At 32.0% G+C, this 17,850-nt stretch overlaps 1 protein-coding gene across 1 annotated transcript in view; it reads right to left on the bottom strand.

The window, feature by feature from the left end:
* The window catches only part of LOC115877825 (sodium-dependent neutral amino acid transporter B(0)AT3), a 51,981-nt gene extending 34,131 nt beyond the window's left edge, over positions 1–17,850 (bottom strand). The window contains exons 1-4 of the mRNA XM_030894153.1: positions 17,800–17,850; positions 15,029–15,084; positions 8,716–9,328; positions 263–435 (exon numbers count right to left, since the gene is read on the bottom strand). Of these exons, the coding sequence (XP_030750013.1) occupies positions 263–435; positions 8,716–9,217 (675 nt within the window). The 5' untranslated portion in view covers positions 9,218–9,328; positions 15,029–15,084; positions 17,800–17,850. The remainder of the gene's footprint in view (positions 1–262; positions 436–8,715; positions 9,329–15,028; positions 15,085–17,799) is intronic.

The raw sequence follows: 17,850 nt of genomic DNA, 5'->3' as shown, positions 1-17,850 counted from the left end.
TTCATTTGCATGGAAATCTACCTATTATTTTATATTAAAAAAAGAAATAAAGAAATTTATTTTAAATGGAAAAGTCTCTAGAACTATACAAGAATTAGTTATTTAGACAATAACGTACAGTTTTTAATTAATACTGCATACCAGAATTACAAGGAGATTGGAAAAAATAATTATTTGTTTTTGAGAATTTATATACTTGGTATTTTTAATGGTAAAAAAGACACAATATCAACGTAATATATACCTAGAGTTTGGTACTTACGGTGCATTCTGGCTCAGCAATGTAGGAACCGTTGGGGAAGTACACGTTGGGACATTCTGCCCATGGTAGTTTCGACTGGAAACTCTGGACGAAATAGAACAGGCACCAGGCAATGATGGTATTGTAATACAAGGCCACGTTGAAAGAGACAACGGCACTGCTTATACCAATACCTAAAAAAAATACAATTATACAAGCTGTTTCAAAAAATGCTAAAAAAATAAGATCCCCTTCCTTGTTAAAATTATCGGGTACATTTTACAATAGGTGTTTTTTTACAGTACAGTAATACCCCGGACTTACGCGATAGGTGGGACTGAGCGCTATCCGCGTAAGTCGAATTCGCGTAAGTCGGGGTACAATTTTGCATATAAAGACATACAAAGTATGTTTAATTGGGACTGGAGACTAAATAAAACAATAATTTAGGAAATAATTAGTATCTAATTCTAAATAATATGACAATACAATATACAAACTATATTAATAGAGTGTATAAACACAATCCGAAGTTATTTTGATGTAGAAGGTTTCATAAATTGTAACAAAGTCGTCTGACAAGTCAATGATTTTTCTTTCTCCCGTAATATCTCCTCGTAGCATCCTAGTAATTTTTTTATTCCATGTTTTGTAACAAAACTGCGCTCTTCATTGGAGTCTATGCTTTCCAAAATTGTTAACCCTTTTTCAATCGAACTGAGGGCTTCTGTCAAGTTTCCAACTGTCATTTGATCTTCTAATTGAACTGGATCCAAAGAATCATGATTATCAATTTCTTCCTCTTGTTCACGCATTGTTATGAGCTATACTTCTTCGCTAAATCACAAATTTTTATTTTTGCATCGTAGTCTTTAATAATGTTAAGTTTACACTCCAAAGATAATGTTTTTCTCTTCTTGTTTAAAGCAAAAGAGTCGGTTCTACTTCGTTTGGATGCCATAGTACTTAGTAAATATCTCAAGTCGTCGCACAACGCACAAAAAAACACAAAATCGTAACTTATGTACCTACGCGCCGATTCCGCACTACACGTATGTGCTTGTTGTAAACTGAACGAATAATAATGCGGGCGGGGGGAGTCAGAAACAAACGCCGCCGCTTGACCTTGACTGCACGGCGTTCAAACAAAAAACGAATAGACGAGAAAATTAAATCGCGTAACTCCGAATTCGCGTAAGTCGAGGTAGCGTAAGTCGGGGTATTACTGTACTACCTTGTGGGCACAGGATCACGTACTCACTAGGGTTCAGAACCAGGTAATACTGGGAACCAAAAGTACTGGGAATTCCGGTTCTTTTGAGCCATCAAAGAACTGGGATTTGAAATTTATTCCAAGTTCTTTTGGTACTCAGTAACAATAATTAAAAATCATTTTTATTACTGTCTTTTAAGATTGAAATGGCCCTTTCTGAGAAAGGATGAGATAGTGGGCGTTATTTGCCTAAAGCATAAATATGACCATCTTTTAACAATTCCGCCAACTAGCGTCGAACGAGCTTTTTTTGGTTTACTTTGCAGTGTGGTTAGGTCTCCTTTGAGTACTAATAGTCCGGACGGACTTTTTCTTCTGAAATTTTACTACAAAGAGAAACATCTCTCATACCAAGGCTTGTAGTTTAATGCATTCAAAACATGCCACATTTATTTCATTCAAAACTGAAGAGTTTTTGTTAGTTAAGCAGGTCCCCACCCGCAGGTACTAAGGTCGCTGGTTTCCAGGCTCGAAGCTAAAGTTGAAGGTTTGGTGCAAATATCTTTAGACTATGAGTTATTCTATTCTTAGGTGTTGATTGCTCATTTGTTTGCTAAGATATTTGCCCAGTCACGGTCGAAAAATATTAGTACACTCAATGAATACTCAACGACTTATTGTCACACTGGATGAAAAACATGGCACAAATGGATAGTAAACGACTGTCTTTAGATTACCTTTAAACTGGAATTGTTCACAGCATAAATCGAATCCATTAAATACATACACATGTTATGTATTACCTTTGTCAAATCAAATAAATCAGTGAAATCTTTAGCACAGAATATTACAACAAGAAAATAAAATATCTTGCTGTAGTTAGCATTAATTAGAATATTATAGAATACAGGTCATGCAACGGAAAATGGAAACGTCCATGTTGGGAGTTACACTCAGAGATAAAATACCCAATCATACAATACGAAATCGAACGGGAGTAAGAGATGTGGTGGTATCCGTCTTACATCTTAAATGGAATTGGGCAGGACATATGGCTAAGATGACAAATGGACGGTGGACAAAGAGACTTGTGGAATGGAGACCGAGACACGAGGCCTATAGAAGCAGAGGACGACCTCCTAGTCGATGGACAGATGACATTAAGAGGGTGGCTGGAAACTGGATTCAAGTGGCACAAAATAGAAGGAAATGGCTAGAGTTAAGGGAGGCTTTTGTTCAGCAGTGGACGGTATAAGCTAAATGATGATGATGATGAGCATTAGTTAAATAATAATGAAGAAACATTTACTTTACCTTTAATACCATTCTTTGTCACAACGACCAAAATTTACAAACTAAAATAAAATCAATGCGTCTCGAACGGTTGTCTCAAAGCTATTACCTAACACCTATCATCTCTGTTCATTGTCTGATTTCCCCCTCCCTAGTTTGTGTATAAATATGTTTAAAAATCAGTAATTATTTATGTAAGAATACAGAATGTCTTAAATCTGAATCTTTTGGATGTAAAGTAATATTTTTATTTTTAAATAGGCGGGAGTCATCTCATATTATATAATACTAGCGTGTACCCGGGATTTCGTTCTCGTCGAATTAATAATTTGTACCTAATGGTGATGATAAAGCAAAGCAAGCATTTCCATTAACATACAAACTGGAGCAGAATCATGGTTAATCAATTACCCAACTTGTTGGAACACCCTGTATAATTTTTTTTAAAAATTTCAAAGTGTGTAAAAAAACAAAATAAATTATGCATGTCCAAGCGTTTTCCCGAAAGACTAACCGTTTTTTAAATAACAAATAATATTGTAATATTTGAGGGGCGTTTTCGCCCTCTTGGAATTTGAGATTCGAGAAACCTTTCCTTATGGAACTTCTACACCCCACAGTTTGCCAAAAATCTGCTTTCAACGTCAAGCAGTTTAAGCAGAATCGTGATTACTCAATGGTCATATTTTATGAAACACTCTATATAAATTTTTAAAAAATCATAAAATATGTAAACAACAAAATAAAATATACGTGTTTAAGAGTTTTTTCGAAAAACTCACCGGTTTTTAAATAAAAAATATTCTAATATTTGATTTGGTTTGGTTTGGTTCGAGTTTAGAAAAATTCCTTCTTATCGAACCTGTACACCCTAAAGTCAATCCGTTTTCCAAAAATCAGTTTTTTACGTCAAGCGCTTTAAGTACGATCGTGATTAATCAGTTACCAGATTTTTCGAAACACCCTATATACATTTTTAAAATATCTTAAAATATGTAAAAAACAAAATAAAATATACTCAATTTTTATCGATTATAGTTTGAAAGCTACCCCTTGATTGCTGATTGACAAACTGCGCCATTACTGAACAGTAATAATTAGCTAGTACCGAAAGTACCAAGAAAACCGGGAAAAACCGGTCACTTAGAGGCGTGGGACCGAAATTCTTAATTTCAACGTCTACTCTTAACAAGGAAGTAACTAGGGAATGCAATCCCGCAAATGCTGGATCCCGCAAATGCGGGATCCCTCTGAGATTCCGCGGGATCAAAGTTGCGGGATTTACCGTGCGGGATCCGCGGGATCGACCCATTACTACTGGGTAACCGAATCGATCTCGATCAGGGTCAAACCGTTTCGTTCCGGGCCGATGCGTCGACGGTCGGAATCCGGGGGATTCCCCTTACGGCTTGACCATTAAAAATAAGTGAAACAAACAGGTTACTTGTTAGATTTCTTTCTGGCGTATATGCGTAAGTGAAAAAAGGCGTTTAACTAGTACTTGTGGACAATTTCGTCAAATAAACTGCCGGACATAATATGTGATTATCGGGACAAGCAAAATTTTAGGGTAAATTTAAAGTTGAATAGGTATCTCTTGAACTAAAAAAGATTTTCGGATGCGGTTTGGACCAGGTTTTAGATGCATCTATTGTGATTAAGATGCTATATGGTTTCCGAAAATATATTTAGCGAATTCTCGTATACAGGGTGTTATATAAGAGTGTGAAAATTTGGTCAAGAATCTGTTTTACCGCAAATTTACAATTTTTAAAAAACCGAAATTTTTACGAAGTACGACTAATCTGTATTGAAATTAGAAAAAAACAATTTGGTAGGTTTTTTTATTATTTTTTTGTTTTAAGGAAAATACGACGTTTTTTATAAAAATATGCATTTTTAGTCATACGTATGGTACTAAATGGTACAAAAAACTTTGTACATTCTGCATAAGCCAAACAATTATTGATATAGAGTGTATCTAAAAGCAGATAACTAACACAAATTAAAAAAAACTTCAACATCAGAATAATATTTTTATTTATAAAATAAGTAGATAAATTATAATAAAATTTAAGTTTATTTAATAGTAAATATATTTTTTGAACACCCTGTATACATCGGTCCAAATATCTGTACAGCTAATTTAAGATACACGCTATATCAATATATTGTGGGACTATGCAAAATATACAATGCCTTTTGAACCATTTAGGACCAAATGTATGACTATTGTTTACAGTCCCGCAATTTTGCGGATCCGCGGGATTGACTGCTTTAATCCCGCGGGTTTGCGGGATTGAGATTTTGGTACGGGATTGCATTCCCTAGAAGTAACAAAAGAAGATGGAACAATAAGGTAAGCGCATAAAAGGTACATTTTATCTTTTAAATTTATAAAAATATGTATGTAGAACTTCTTACTATACTATTTTAAATGTGGTTTATTGTATATTGGATACTTGGATAGCTTCTAACAACTTTTTTGGGATAAAACAAGTTTATGGTACCTTAGTATGCCGTTTTATTATCAAAATTTATTCCGAGAGATTTTTAATACACTTATTCAATTTTTAAATTATTAGAAAATCTAAAGATTATAGTATATTATTGAACGAGCAATTTATGCTAGCCATTATTCACGCCCCTCGCCTACGGCTCGTGACGCAAACGTCACCCGAGTGAATAATGGCTATAAATTGCGAGTTGAACACTATACTTTTATTGTATTCATGTTTTAGGGGAAAATGTCATTACCTTATATAGTTATATATATATATATATATATATATATATATATATATATATATATATATATATATATATATATATATATATAAACGTCAATATCATCAGTTGCTAACTATTCTATTTTCAAATATTTGGGAAGTTTATTATTAGATGTGTTTTACGACATACATGTATATAAGTACTTTTTTCTACCACCTTTAATGAAATAAATTTTTTGAAAAATGATAAATCGTACCACCAGTAGCTGACTTTTTGTTGTTTTGTGTAACTAAAGTTGGTAATTTGTGTTTGATTTATCGTTATATATATTTGTATTTGAATTTTATTGATGCTGCTTCAAGTTTTTTGCAATAAAACATACTTCTACCAACTTTAGTTGAGTTGTTGAGTACAGTTGTTGGAGAATGATAAATTGGAGTACCAGCATCTGCCTTTTTGTTGTTTTGTGTAACTATAGTTGGTAATTTGTATTTTATTTAAAGTTATATAGGTATTTGAATTTCATTGATATTATTTCAAGTTCTTTGCATGAAAATATCGTACCGACATTCTTTTGTCAATCAGGAGATTGATTTTTGTTCCGTTACAATGGCAACTAAATATACTAATAACACGGATTCGGAAAATTAATTTATGCCTTTAGCAATCCTCCAGTCTAGAAAGTTTTTATAGGTAGACATGTAATGATCCTTAGACTTTTGTGGTAGCAATCCAAGACTTGTTAAATTGCCCGCCTCTGCTATCTCTGGAGGTGTACAGGACTCATAATCAATCTCATAATTCATTTTTTTTTATTTTAAACAAGTTCTTGATATGCCACTTAATAATCACTACCTACTTAACATTTGACAATTTTAAACGTCAAAATTAATAAAAAGAAAAGATAAGAAAAACGTCAAATCATCCACGCCGCGCGCTGCGCATCGGGATGTTGTGAGTGTTACGTTGGCATAGCAACAAATAAAATAAGTAAGTGCACGGCCACACAGAAAGCGTTTTTTGCGTTTTTAGCGTGAAGCGTCTTTTGCGTCTAAAACAAAATAACAGGATTCTATAGGAGTGGCCCCACCAAAGCGTCTAGCGGTCGGCGTGTCTCGCAAAAAAACGCAAATGAAAACAAATCAATTTGTTTTCTGTAGCGTCTGTAGCGTTTTCTATGAGACCCCGTCATAGGCGAACGTAATATTTAATAATACAATAAAAATAAATTAAATAGTAATAGCATTTTTTTCAGTTTAGGATATTATCTAAAAATATTTTTATAGAGAATATCTACTGTTTAGAAAGATTCTATTAATGAAATGTTGAAAAATTAATAAATTAAGGGAATATTTTCTTACGCGTAAAAAATAGTTTTTTATGCGTAAAAAGTGTTTTTCTTTCTGCGTAAAAAAGGTTTTTTTAACAGAAACAAATGGTTTTGAGGCGTAAAAATTAGTTTTTTACGTGTAACAAATAGTTTTTTACACGTAAAACATATTTTTTTGTGTAAAAAAGTTTTTTACCAGAAACAATAAGTTTTTGACGCGTAAAAAATAGTTTTTTACGTGTAACAAATAGTTTTTTACACGTAAAAAATATTTTTTTTGCGCAAAAAAGGTTTTTTTACCAGAAACAATAAGTTTTTGACGCGTAAAAAAAGTTTTTTACGTGTAAAAAAAATTTTTTTTTTTTGCGTAAAAAAGGTTTTTTTACCAGAAACAATAAGTTTTTGACGCGTAAAAAAAGTTTTTTACGTGTAACAAATAGTTTTTTTACACGTAAAAAATATTTTTTTTGCGTAAAAAAAGTTTTTTACCAGAAACAATAAGTTTTTGACGCGTAAAAAAATATTTTTTACGTGTAACAAATAGTTTTTTAAACGTAAAAAATATTTTTTTTGTGTAAAAAAGTTTTTTTACCAGAAATAATAAGTTCTTGACGCGTAAAAAGATAGTTTTTTTACGTGTAACAAATAGTTTTTTACACGTAAAAAATATTTCTTTTTGCGTAAAAAAGGTTTTTTACCAGAAACAATAAGTTTATGATCCGTAAAAAAATAGTTTTTTACGTTTAACAAATAGTTTTATACGTGTAAAATAATAAAAATAGTTTTTTACGTGTAACAAATGGTTTTTTACAAGTAATAATTTGATTCACTTTTAAAAAATTTGTATTAAAATATCAATATTTTTGATAAACACGTGGATTGCTCACAAATACACGTCGCGTCACTACGTATTTCTAAGCCGTTAACACGTTTCGTTACAAGTAGCTCGTGTGCCAGGGCCGTCTCGCTAGCTCGTATGTCACGGCCTTGAATGTTTACTCCCAGCGCGCGTAAAGAAGTTTTACTGCAAAAAGTTTTATAAATCATGTCCTAAAATTGCGTTAGCAACTAGTAATATATATTTACTATTCTATTATATAATTATAATTCTTTATTGTATTATATTATATTATAATTACAACAAGTAACCACAACACTACAACATAAAAAACTATAACAAGTAACCACAACAATACAACATAAAATAACTATACACATATAAACTAAAATTCGTAAAATAAATGGCAAATTATTATTTTTACACACACCACTGGCACTAGCAGTAGATTGTGTTTGTCGCCGAATATATGCCCCGGCCTGTCCACAATTCAATCCCAGCATCTTTTATCTTCGTCTCTTCAACGCTAACCGCGCCGATCTCGCCTATCTCTTTCTCACAGGACTGATTGTTGAACGGGCCGGGAATCCACGAGCTTGCCGCGTCTTTTGCGTGTTTTTAATGGACACAAATCGAAAAAAACGCTTAAAACGATAAAATCGTAAAAAGCGCTTGAGACGCAAAAAACGCAAAACGCTAAAAACGCTTTCTGTGTGGCCGTGGGCTAAGTAAAGTAAATGCAAAGTGTGATTTATCATAATTCACTGTTATCAGCTGGGGGTTATGGCACCATATTCCTTCAGCTAGGAAGTAGAATATTGATTTATTATTAAGTGGTCATGGACAAAATTCATTTATTTCTCATCTCGCTTTGGTTAGTCTCACTTATTATTAAAAACGAATTTAAATATCGTCCAAAAATTAATCATATTATTGAATTTTTGATTTGTTTCGACCTTAGTTTCGTCACTAATGGATCATAGTTCTCACAGCCGATAAATATTTGAATTTCAAAAAATCAGAATAACCAAATATTTCAATCATTATCCAATCAACTCCTTATAACTTACCTGACAAAAAAGGTGATACTTGATTCCACACTCCTATAGCTCCCTTCCTCAACCTCTGCCCTATAGCCAGTTCCAAGTAAAAGATCGGTATCCCTTCGATGGCCAGCATAATAAAGTAAGGTATAAGAAAAGCACCACCTCCATTCTTCTGCGCCAAATATGGAAACCTCCACACATTACCCAGCCCCACGGCATAACCCACCGTAGCCAACAGAAAGGTCAACTTGCTGTCCCATGACTCACGTTCTTCTTCAGCACAGTCTGGTTTAAAGATGGCCTTGCCATCTTGCGAGCCTCTTTTGCTGCTGCAACTCGATTTGATCTTGCTGTTTGGGCTGGTGTCTTCGAAGGCTATGTTGGTAGCGCCGTAGCTTCCAGAACTGCCGTTTTCTATCGGTACTAGTCTACCTCGCATTTCTTTAAGTTCCAGACGGTCTACGGAGCGTTGAGAGTTCAGATCTCTGGAGCTTTGTCTGCGGACAAGATGCGCTGTGTTGGCCATTGTGGTCGGTGGCTGTAAGTGCTGATGTGTTATAGAGTGCGAGTGCTGGAGTTCTGGAAGAAAAATCCTATAACTCTGATGGTGTGTTGGGGGGAATCATGATTGATTTTTCTGAAAGTTAATTAAAAAATTTACTGTTATGTTAGCATGAGCACTGCAAATAGTCAAGCAAGGCTCATCAATGCCATTCATAGGTCCCAGTACCCTTGTTGCAGTCTTGGTCTTGATTGAATTGTTTTGCTCTTCAACAGTTTTTTGATTTGTTTTTAAATTTCTAATTAAAAAACATAATATCTGGATGACAAGGATTATTTAACTTGCAACATAGCTAGAAAATAGACAATTTTTTAAAAAATTGCGAAAAACAATGACGTTAGCAGGATTAGTTTAGTTAGCATTTCTAGTCTAATACCGGATGCGTCTGAAAAGTTGCTCACCCTTATAACTTTTTAATTTTTTTCAGATAAAAGAACAAGATTAAGTATGTTAGTAAATGACATAAATTAGTTTTGATTTGACCTTTTTCGCCGGAAATTACTACAACTTTTGATTTTTAAATGACACCCTTGGTATTTTTTACATTATTCGATATAAAATGACACTCTGAATAGAATGACATATGTCAATTATTGACATTTTCGCATATGGTTTATTTGAAATTGTAACATGCGGTTCATAATGACAATTTGAGTCGAAATACCAAGGGTTGGTTACCAAATTATTCGTAAGAAAAATGCTTTTTCCAAATATGAGTCACTCTCGTTCCATTTGAAAAAATTAAGATATGATTAAAAATACGATTGGGGCATCTTTTAACCGACCAGAATCAACAAGTGTTTTGAATATTTTGTTTGTTGGCTCATGTCAACATATGCCTTTGTTAATTTTTAAGAGCAAAATGAACTTGCCATAAACAATTTGCAATTTTTTCAATTATCGTTACTTTTTGATATTATTCTTCATAATGAATATGATTCTTAGTTTCGAAGATTGTGCAAAAGTCATCGATCTTTTTTGAAGATGGCCGAAATTATGAATATTCGCTTGGTCATTTAAGAAAAATGGGAAAATATAACACAATATATTTACAGCCACATTAACATGTCGCGACCCTGGGTTGCGGGACGTTTTAGGTATCGAAGATCATTGAAACAATCAATATATATAAAAACAAAATATAAATCTATTAAAGAATTAAATACATTAATTTAGGTAGGAGAAATGTCAAGTAGAATATCTTTTGACCAATAAAATATACTAAGAGAAAATATAAAAAAAATTATAAACTTACTTTGCTGTCATTATGATACTTGGAGAACTCAACTCAACTGACCAGCGTGACTTCTTAATTCATTCTCCCTGAGAGACCCCCGACTCCCTTCTCATTTTCTTTTTAATTATTCTACATATTGATATTTACAACAATAAGAATTAAACAAAGTTCACCTTCAGATCATAGTCTGACGTCAAATTGTTCTAGTTTAATTTTTATTGTGCAAATACTATGTTTATAGAAATATATTTTATTAAATAAAAAAAAAGAAATATAATATACTGGCGTGTACCAGCGACTTCGTTCGCGTCGAATTAATCATTTGTAATGGTGATGATAAAGCAAAGCAAGAATTTCCATTAACATACAAACTGGATAAAATTTTCTCACATTTATGTCAGCATGAAAAAAAACAATATGGTGATATTATTATATAACTTGGTAATATTTGAGATGTAGTTTCATCTCGTTGGAATTTGACTTTCGAAAAATCCGTTTGCCAAAAATAAGCTTTTTAAGTCAAGCAGTTTAAGCAGAATCATTTCAAAAATTTCAAAATTTGTAAAAAAAACAAATAAATTATGCTTGTCCAAGCTTTTTCCCGAAATACTAACCGTTTTTTAAATAACAAATATTGTAATATTTGAGGGGCGTTTTCACCCTCTTGGAATTTGAGATTCGAGAAACCCCTCCTTATCGAACCTCTACACCCCACAGTCAATCCGTTTGCCAAAAATCAGCTTTAAACGTCAAGCAGTTTAAGCAGAATCGTGATTACTCAATGGTAATAATTTATAAAACACCCTGTATAAATTTATAAAAAAAATAAATCTTAAAATAATAAAAAATATATAAAACAACAAAATAAAATATATGTATTTAGGAGTTTTTCCGAAAAACTCACCTTTTTCTAAATAAAAAATATTTTAATATTTGAGGGATAGTTTTACCCCCTTAGAATTCGAGTTTCGAAAAATCCCTTCTTATCGAACCTCTACACCCTAAAGTCAATCTGTTTCCCAAAAATCAGCTTTTTACGTCAAGCGCTTTAAGCAGAAACGTGGTTAAGAAATTACCCAACTTTTTGGAACACCCATTATGATTTTTTAAAAAATTTCAAAATATGTAAAAAAACAAAATAAATTATGCTTGTCCAGGTTTTTCCCAAAAGACTAACCGTTTTTTAAATAAAAAATATTTTAATATTTGAGGGATAGTTTTACCCCCTTAGAATTCGAGTTTCGATAAATCCCTTCTTATCGAACCTCTACACCCTAAAGTCAATCTGTTTTCCAAAAATTAGCTTTTTACGTCAAGCGCTTTAAGCAGGATCGTGATTAATCAATGACCAGATTTTTCGATACCCTGTATACATTTTTAAAAAATCTTAAAATATGTAAAAAACAAAATAAAATATACGTGTTTAAGCGTTTTTTCGGAAACTTGACCGTTTTTTAAATAAAAAATATTGTAATATTTGAGCGGTGGTTTCACCCTCTTGGAACTGGAATTTCGAAAAATCCCTTCTTATTGAACCTCTACACCCTAGAATCAACCTGTATGCCAAAATTGAGCTTCTTACGTTGAGTGGTTTGAGCAGGATCGTGATTAATCAGTATGTCAGTCACTTAAGGATTTTATATATTAGTATAGATTGGGCAATTTATTTTAATGATAAATATTTAAATTCTTGCTCTTGACAGTATGAACCGACAGTTATATCAACCGGGGGCATTTAAGCAAAATGTACCATTATTTAGTCCATAATGTGATTTTCCCTGCTCTTATTGGTCGAGACTAAACGCTGGTGCGTTTTGCCAAACATGACTAAAATGCGGTACATTTTGCCACGTTAGCGTGAGGCATTCCAAACGCAGGTACATGTTGCTAAGCTTTACTAAAACGTGGTGTATTATGCCTGAGATCGAATGGCATTAACCTTTTCAATTGCCCTGAGAAAAATAAAAAACAATTGACGGATTGATATGACAACTTCCCCAAAAACAAGCCGCCGTAATACGCTTCTCTCAAGTAGTTTTCATTAGACAGACCAAGAGACAGACGTTGCTTTTGTGTGTTTGACTAAACTTTGGCATTTTTAATTGATATCTACCATGACATATCTACCATGACATCTGATATCTACCATGACATCTGAATTTCGATACGGTGTAAAAGAAGATTTGGTTTAAGGTAGTATTATTTATGCTGAACTAAAAACTAAAAACAGCAGAAGATTGCGATGGATTTCAGAATTTTCGCGACTAATTTCAGTTGCCTGGATTGTACGGTGAACTTTTACTTTGTTCTTTCCGTATTGGACAGGCTGTATGGAGGTGGCTTTGGAACAAAAATCACGCAGTTTTCAAAGAAGATCGACCATTATTATACAGGGTGGCGCACCTCATTCGCCTCGGTTGATTAAACGGAAATTTTTTTATAGGTATATGTAGAGAAACAGTGTGCATAATTTAAAATTATTTTGAAATGTACAGGGTGTGTTAGAACTAAGATCCATACCAAAGTTATATTTTTTCTTATGGAACACCCGGTATTTTATTTCATTTTTGGATTCTTGGGCATAAAATTAGGCATAAGGTTTAATATGTTTAGATGCTTTGGTTTTTGAGATATTTAAAGACATTTAAATATGCATGCTCTAATAAAAAAGTTTGTCAACACCCTGTACATTACTTTTCAGAGTTTATTCTTGTGGTGACTTTGAAGCCAGAGAAATTAACTTTACTAAAACAATGTATTGCTTTCTTAAATGTATACAGGGATATCAAAAATTGCTGGTCTATTTTAAATATTTATTTTACATAAAAACTTCGTTATTTCTATGTATGACGCAATTTTTGATACCCCTGTATACATTTAAGGAAGCAATCACATTTTTTAGTAAGGTTTATATCTCCGGCTTGAAAGTCAGCACAAGAATTAATTCTGAAAAGTAATGTACAAGGCGTTGACAAACTTTTTTATCATAGCATGCATATTTAAATATCTTTAAATATCTCAAAAATCAAAGCATTTAAACATATTAAACCCTTATAATAAATGCCTTATTTTATGTTCAAAAATCCAAAAATGAAATAAAATACCTAGTGTTCCATAAGAAAAATATAACACACTTTGGTATGGATCTTAGTTCTGACACACCTTGTACATTTCAGAATAATTTTAAATTATGTATATTGACTTCCCACATATACCTGTCTGTGTTACAGAGACGCCACGACACACGGAAATCAAACAAACAATTTTTCAGAAGTGTCAGACTAATATTTTTATCAAATAGGCGTTTTCTTAACATTTCACGCTGGTCTAAAAAAGACGATCAAATATTAAATAGGATAATTCTGTGGTAATTCCTAAAAATCAAAGATTTTAATAATGGCGTTTATAATATGTTAGTGTAATCTGCTGGAAAGAATATGGCAGAACGTACCACGTTTTAGTCACGGTTGGCAAAACGCACCAGCGTTTAGTCTCAACCAATGAGAGCAGGGAAAATCACATTATGGACTATATAATGGTACATTTTGCTTAAATGCCAACCGGGGAGGCAATACAAAGTATTAGAGTATTTTAATTAAGTTTTTTTATTACGTTTTTTGTTTGTTTGTACACACTTACTACAGATTTTTTTTAATATCCTTAGTTCTGTCAGTGTTACTAATATTTATTAAAACCAAACCTGTATCGTTACTTTATAACTTTTTTTTAAATTTTAATATAGACTTCTAAATCAGTGAAAACCACCTCGTCATATTAAAAAATAACATTATAAAGTAATAATAATTGAGAAAATTGCAAATTGTAAGTGGCAAGTTCATTTTGCTCTTAAAAAGTAACCAAGGCACGTGTCGACATGAGTCAAAAAAGAAAATGCTCAGGAGACATGGTTCTGATCGAAAAATAATGTTTCAGGAAAAGTTACTTACGAAATTATTGCACATGATGTGTTTTAAAGTTTAGGTAAAAAACAACCCTTCAATTAACCCTGTGTAATAAGCCAAATTCATTCAAAGTAGGGCTAAAAGTAAGAAAAATATAACAGTTTAAACCATTAAACTTATGTATAATACAGTTAAAACTAAGAATATGTATTTTTTTAGCGTCATTCAAGTGATTTTCATTCTGAAAAAAAGTATTTTTTACATAACTGTGACATAAAAGGAGCAAATCATAAAGTTTTCTTTAAAATATAGTAATTTCTTTTAAAAATACGAAAAAAACCAATGACATTAGCAGAGTCATTTCTTGCCTGATCTAGACAGCAGATTTTGATGATTAATGACATTTTTGGCAAAATCGATGTTTTTTCCCTTTGTAGGGCGATGACAAGGTTTTTTGTGAATATCAGTCACGTAATGCATGTTTAACCACTCATGAAATTTATTAATTTTTTGAAAAAATACACAGGTTTGTTCTAAAAGTGGCAACAGCCAATTTTTTCTTCAACGTTCATGTAAGCATATTTATACAACTCTTTAAAAGTGATTTTCATTCAGAAAAAAACCTTTTCTACATACCTGCGACATGAAAAGGATGAATAGAGCGTCCAATTTCGATGTAGCACTCTCACCGACTAGACTCGATATCGTGAGAAGAATCGATACGACGCCGGCGCCGACACGGCGTCGTATCGATGTGTTCGGCGTTACAATGTGCACTTTTTTTCGTCTGTTGCACTTGTGCCGCTGTCGTCACATTGTACCGAAGTGGGAATTAGAAAATTTCAAGTACGTGATGGAGCAGAGCGTGAGAGACTTAACATATTTTTTAATAAGCGGTATATTTTTATTTAGGTGATATTTTTATAAATCTCACTTAAATATTTACCAATTTAAAAATGGAAAATAGTTATGCTTCATTCAGAGCCTTGAAATTAGTGGAATAAATTAATGGTTTCAATTAGCGTAGAAGTATGCTCCTCTAATTTGAATGTAAGCATTTAGAACGTCAAAATTAGTGGAAAAAGTTAACACACTTTTAACTTTTGCAATCAATGTCAATTTGGCCTTTGATTAATTATTATCAACCGTCAAGAGAAATTGTTAGAAATGAAAAGTTTAAGCTTCATTCAGTACCTCGCAATTAGTGGAACAAATTAGTGGTTTCAATAAGCGTAGAAGTTTGTTCCTGTAATTTCAATCTCAGCATTCAGAACATCAAAATTAGTGGTAGGCATTTTCAATTAGTAGAAAAAGTTATCAAACGTTTAACTTTTCCACTAATTATACTTCAAAATTTGCGGGAAATGTCATTTTGGCCTTTGATTATCTTTCGTCAAGAGAAATTGTGGTTAGGTTAGATTAGGTTAGGTTAGGTTAAGTTTCTCTATGAATACAACTGACTACCGCAGCTGTTGCTAGGATATTCTATTAATTTTAATTGTGTTTTTTAGACATTGTGAATGATCGTAAACTAAAAAGTATAAAGTATAATTGAAACCACTAATTTATTCCACTAATTCCGAGCTTCTGAATGAAGCTTTATTGTTTTATAAGCTAATTATTAGGCTTTCTCTGTGGGTACAACCCTTGATTATAATATATAAACAAGGGTACAACTGACTAGCGCAAGCAGTTGCTAGAAGAATATTCTATTAATTTTAATTGGATTTTTTTAGACATTGTGAATGATAAATTTATTGTTGGTAAATTTTTAAGTATGCAAGTAATTATACAGGGTGTCTCAGAAATAAGTGCAAGTATTTTAAGGGGTGGTAGATCTCGGTAAAAGAAACATATTTTCTCTTTATCGTTTTTCAAAGTTCAGTTCGTTTTTCAGTCCAAAATAGCGGAATTATTTTACTTTGAAAATTTCACACCTCTACTTTTCAACCAATAACATGCTTTAATGTTGACTAGTTACCATGGCAACTGAAAAAATTTCCGGAAATTTTTTCGAGGCGCCACGAAACTTTAGTGGAAATTTTTTGACAGTTGAAAAGGTAAACATAAGATCTACTATCATAATGTGAATGAACTACAATGTCTATATATTGAAATATTACCCATTTGAGTTTTAGCATTTGATGTAACTAAGGTTGGTAATATTTTTTATTTAAGGAAATATGTTAGATATACCTACATATGAATTTCTTCGAAATTGCCATGTTCTAAAAAATATAGTTCTGCCGCCTTTATTTAACTAAAGCTGGTATTTTTCGGGTGTTATCTGGTTTTATATTTTCAATTTCTTCTTTAATGACTTGTTGGTTTACTTTTCCAAATCGCGACATTTCGCTATACACTTCTTACTCTACGTACAGACGTTTTAAAACTAGTAATAGCTTAATGACAGAATCGCAAACAAAAATGACAAACACATAATATGTCAAAAACATCAATACCTTGGCCAACTTAACAAATTGAAATTATTTTAAAATGTCATGTTGGATTAATATTTTTTTCAAATTTAGGTGTGAAATTTTCTTACCGAATACCACGCAAGCTTAAATTATTCCTGGAAATTTTCTTTCGGGCACGAATATTTTAGGAAAATTATTAATTTTCAAAATATTCGTGCCCTCAAAAAAATTTCCGAAAATAATTTAAGCTCTTGTGATATTATAAGTGAAAATTTCCAAAAAAAAAATATTTTTTGCTAAAATTTTGGGAACTGCTGGATCTTTTCTAGATCTTCTTTCTCGTAAATTTAATCTACTACCTATGTTGCCATATTATCAAGAAATTATGTTTTTTTACTAAAAACTGAAAAAATTTCCAAAATTTTTTCCAAAAAATTCCAAATTTTTAATTTCGTAAAAAAAACCTCATAAGCGTGTTTCTGGGGTTGTGAGTTAAAATAATTGTACTTATATCTGGGACACCCTGTATATAATAATTGAAACTACTAATTCTACTAATTTCGAGATTCTAAATGAGCCTTTAGAAATATTTTAGGTAAAAATTGTATCATAATTAGAGTTTTTGTATTAAGTGTGTTTTAATTTTTTATTAGAAAATTTTAAAAATATTTTCACAGGATATACAGGATGACTGAAATATATTTTTACACAATAATGTTGTACAGACCAAAAAGTAATGATTTAAATAATTTGCAATATTGTGTTTGGTTAGGTTTTTTAGGAATTCCTGGGTTAGGAATTTAAGGATTAGTGATTGATCATGATCCTAAAACAAAGTATCGATGAAAAATTTTTAACAATTGTAATTTTTGGGGCTTTTCTTAATTTTTTTGAAAATTGACAATTTTTTACTTTGTTATTTGTGAAATTGACATATTTTTCAATGCAAAATATTATTATTTCTCAATACATAAAAAAAACACTTACAGCTTCACGTCTTATTTTCATCAAGCTTACAGAATCACGTCTTATTTTCAT

This window comes from Sitophilus oryzae, unplaced genomic scaffold (genome assembly GCF_002938485.1).
Source record: "Sitophilus oryzae breed Bouriz unplaced genomic scaffold, Soryzae_2.0 scaffold_1499_pilon_pilon, whole genome shotgun sequence".
Lineage (NCBI taxonomy): Eukaryota > Metazoa > Arthropoda > Insecta > Coleoptera > Curculionidae > Sitophilus > Sitophilus oryzae.
Note: the sequence above shows the minus strand (reverse complement) of the source record. Positions and strands in the feature narration are given on the sequence as shown.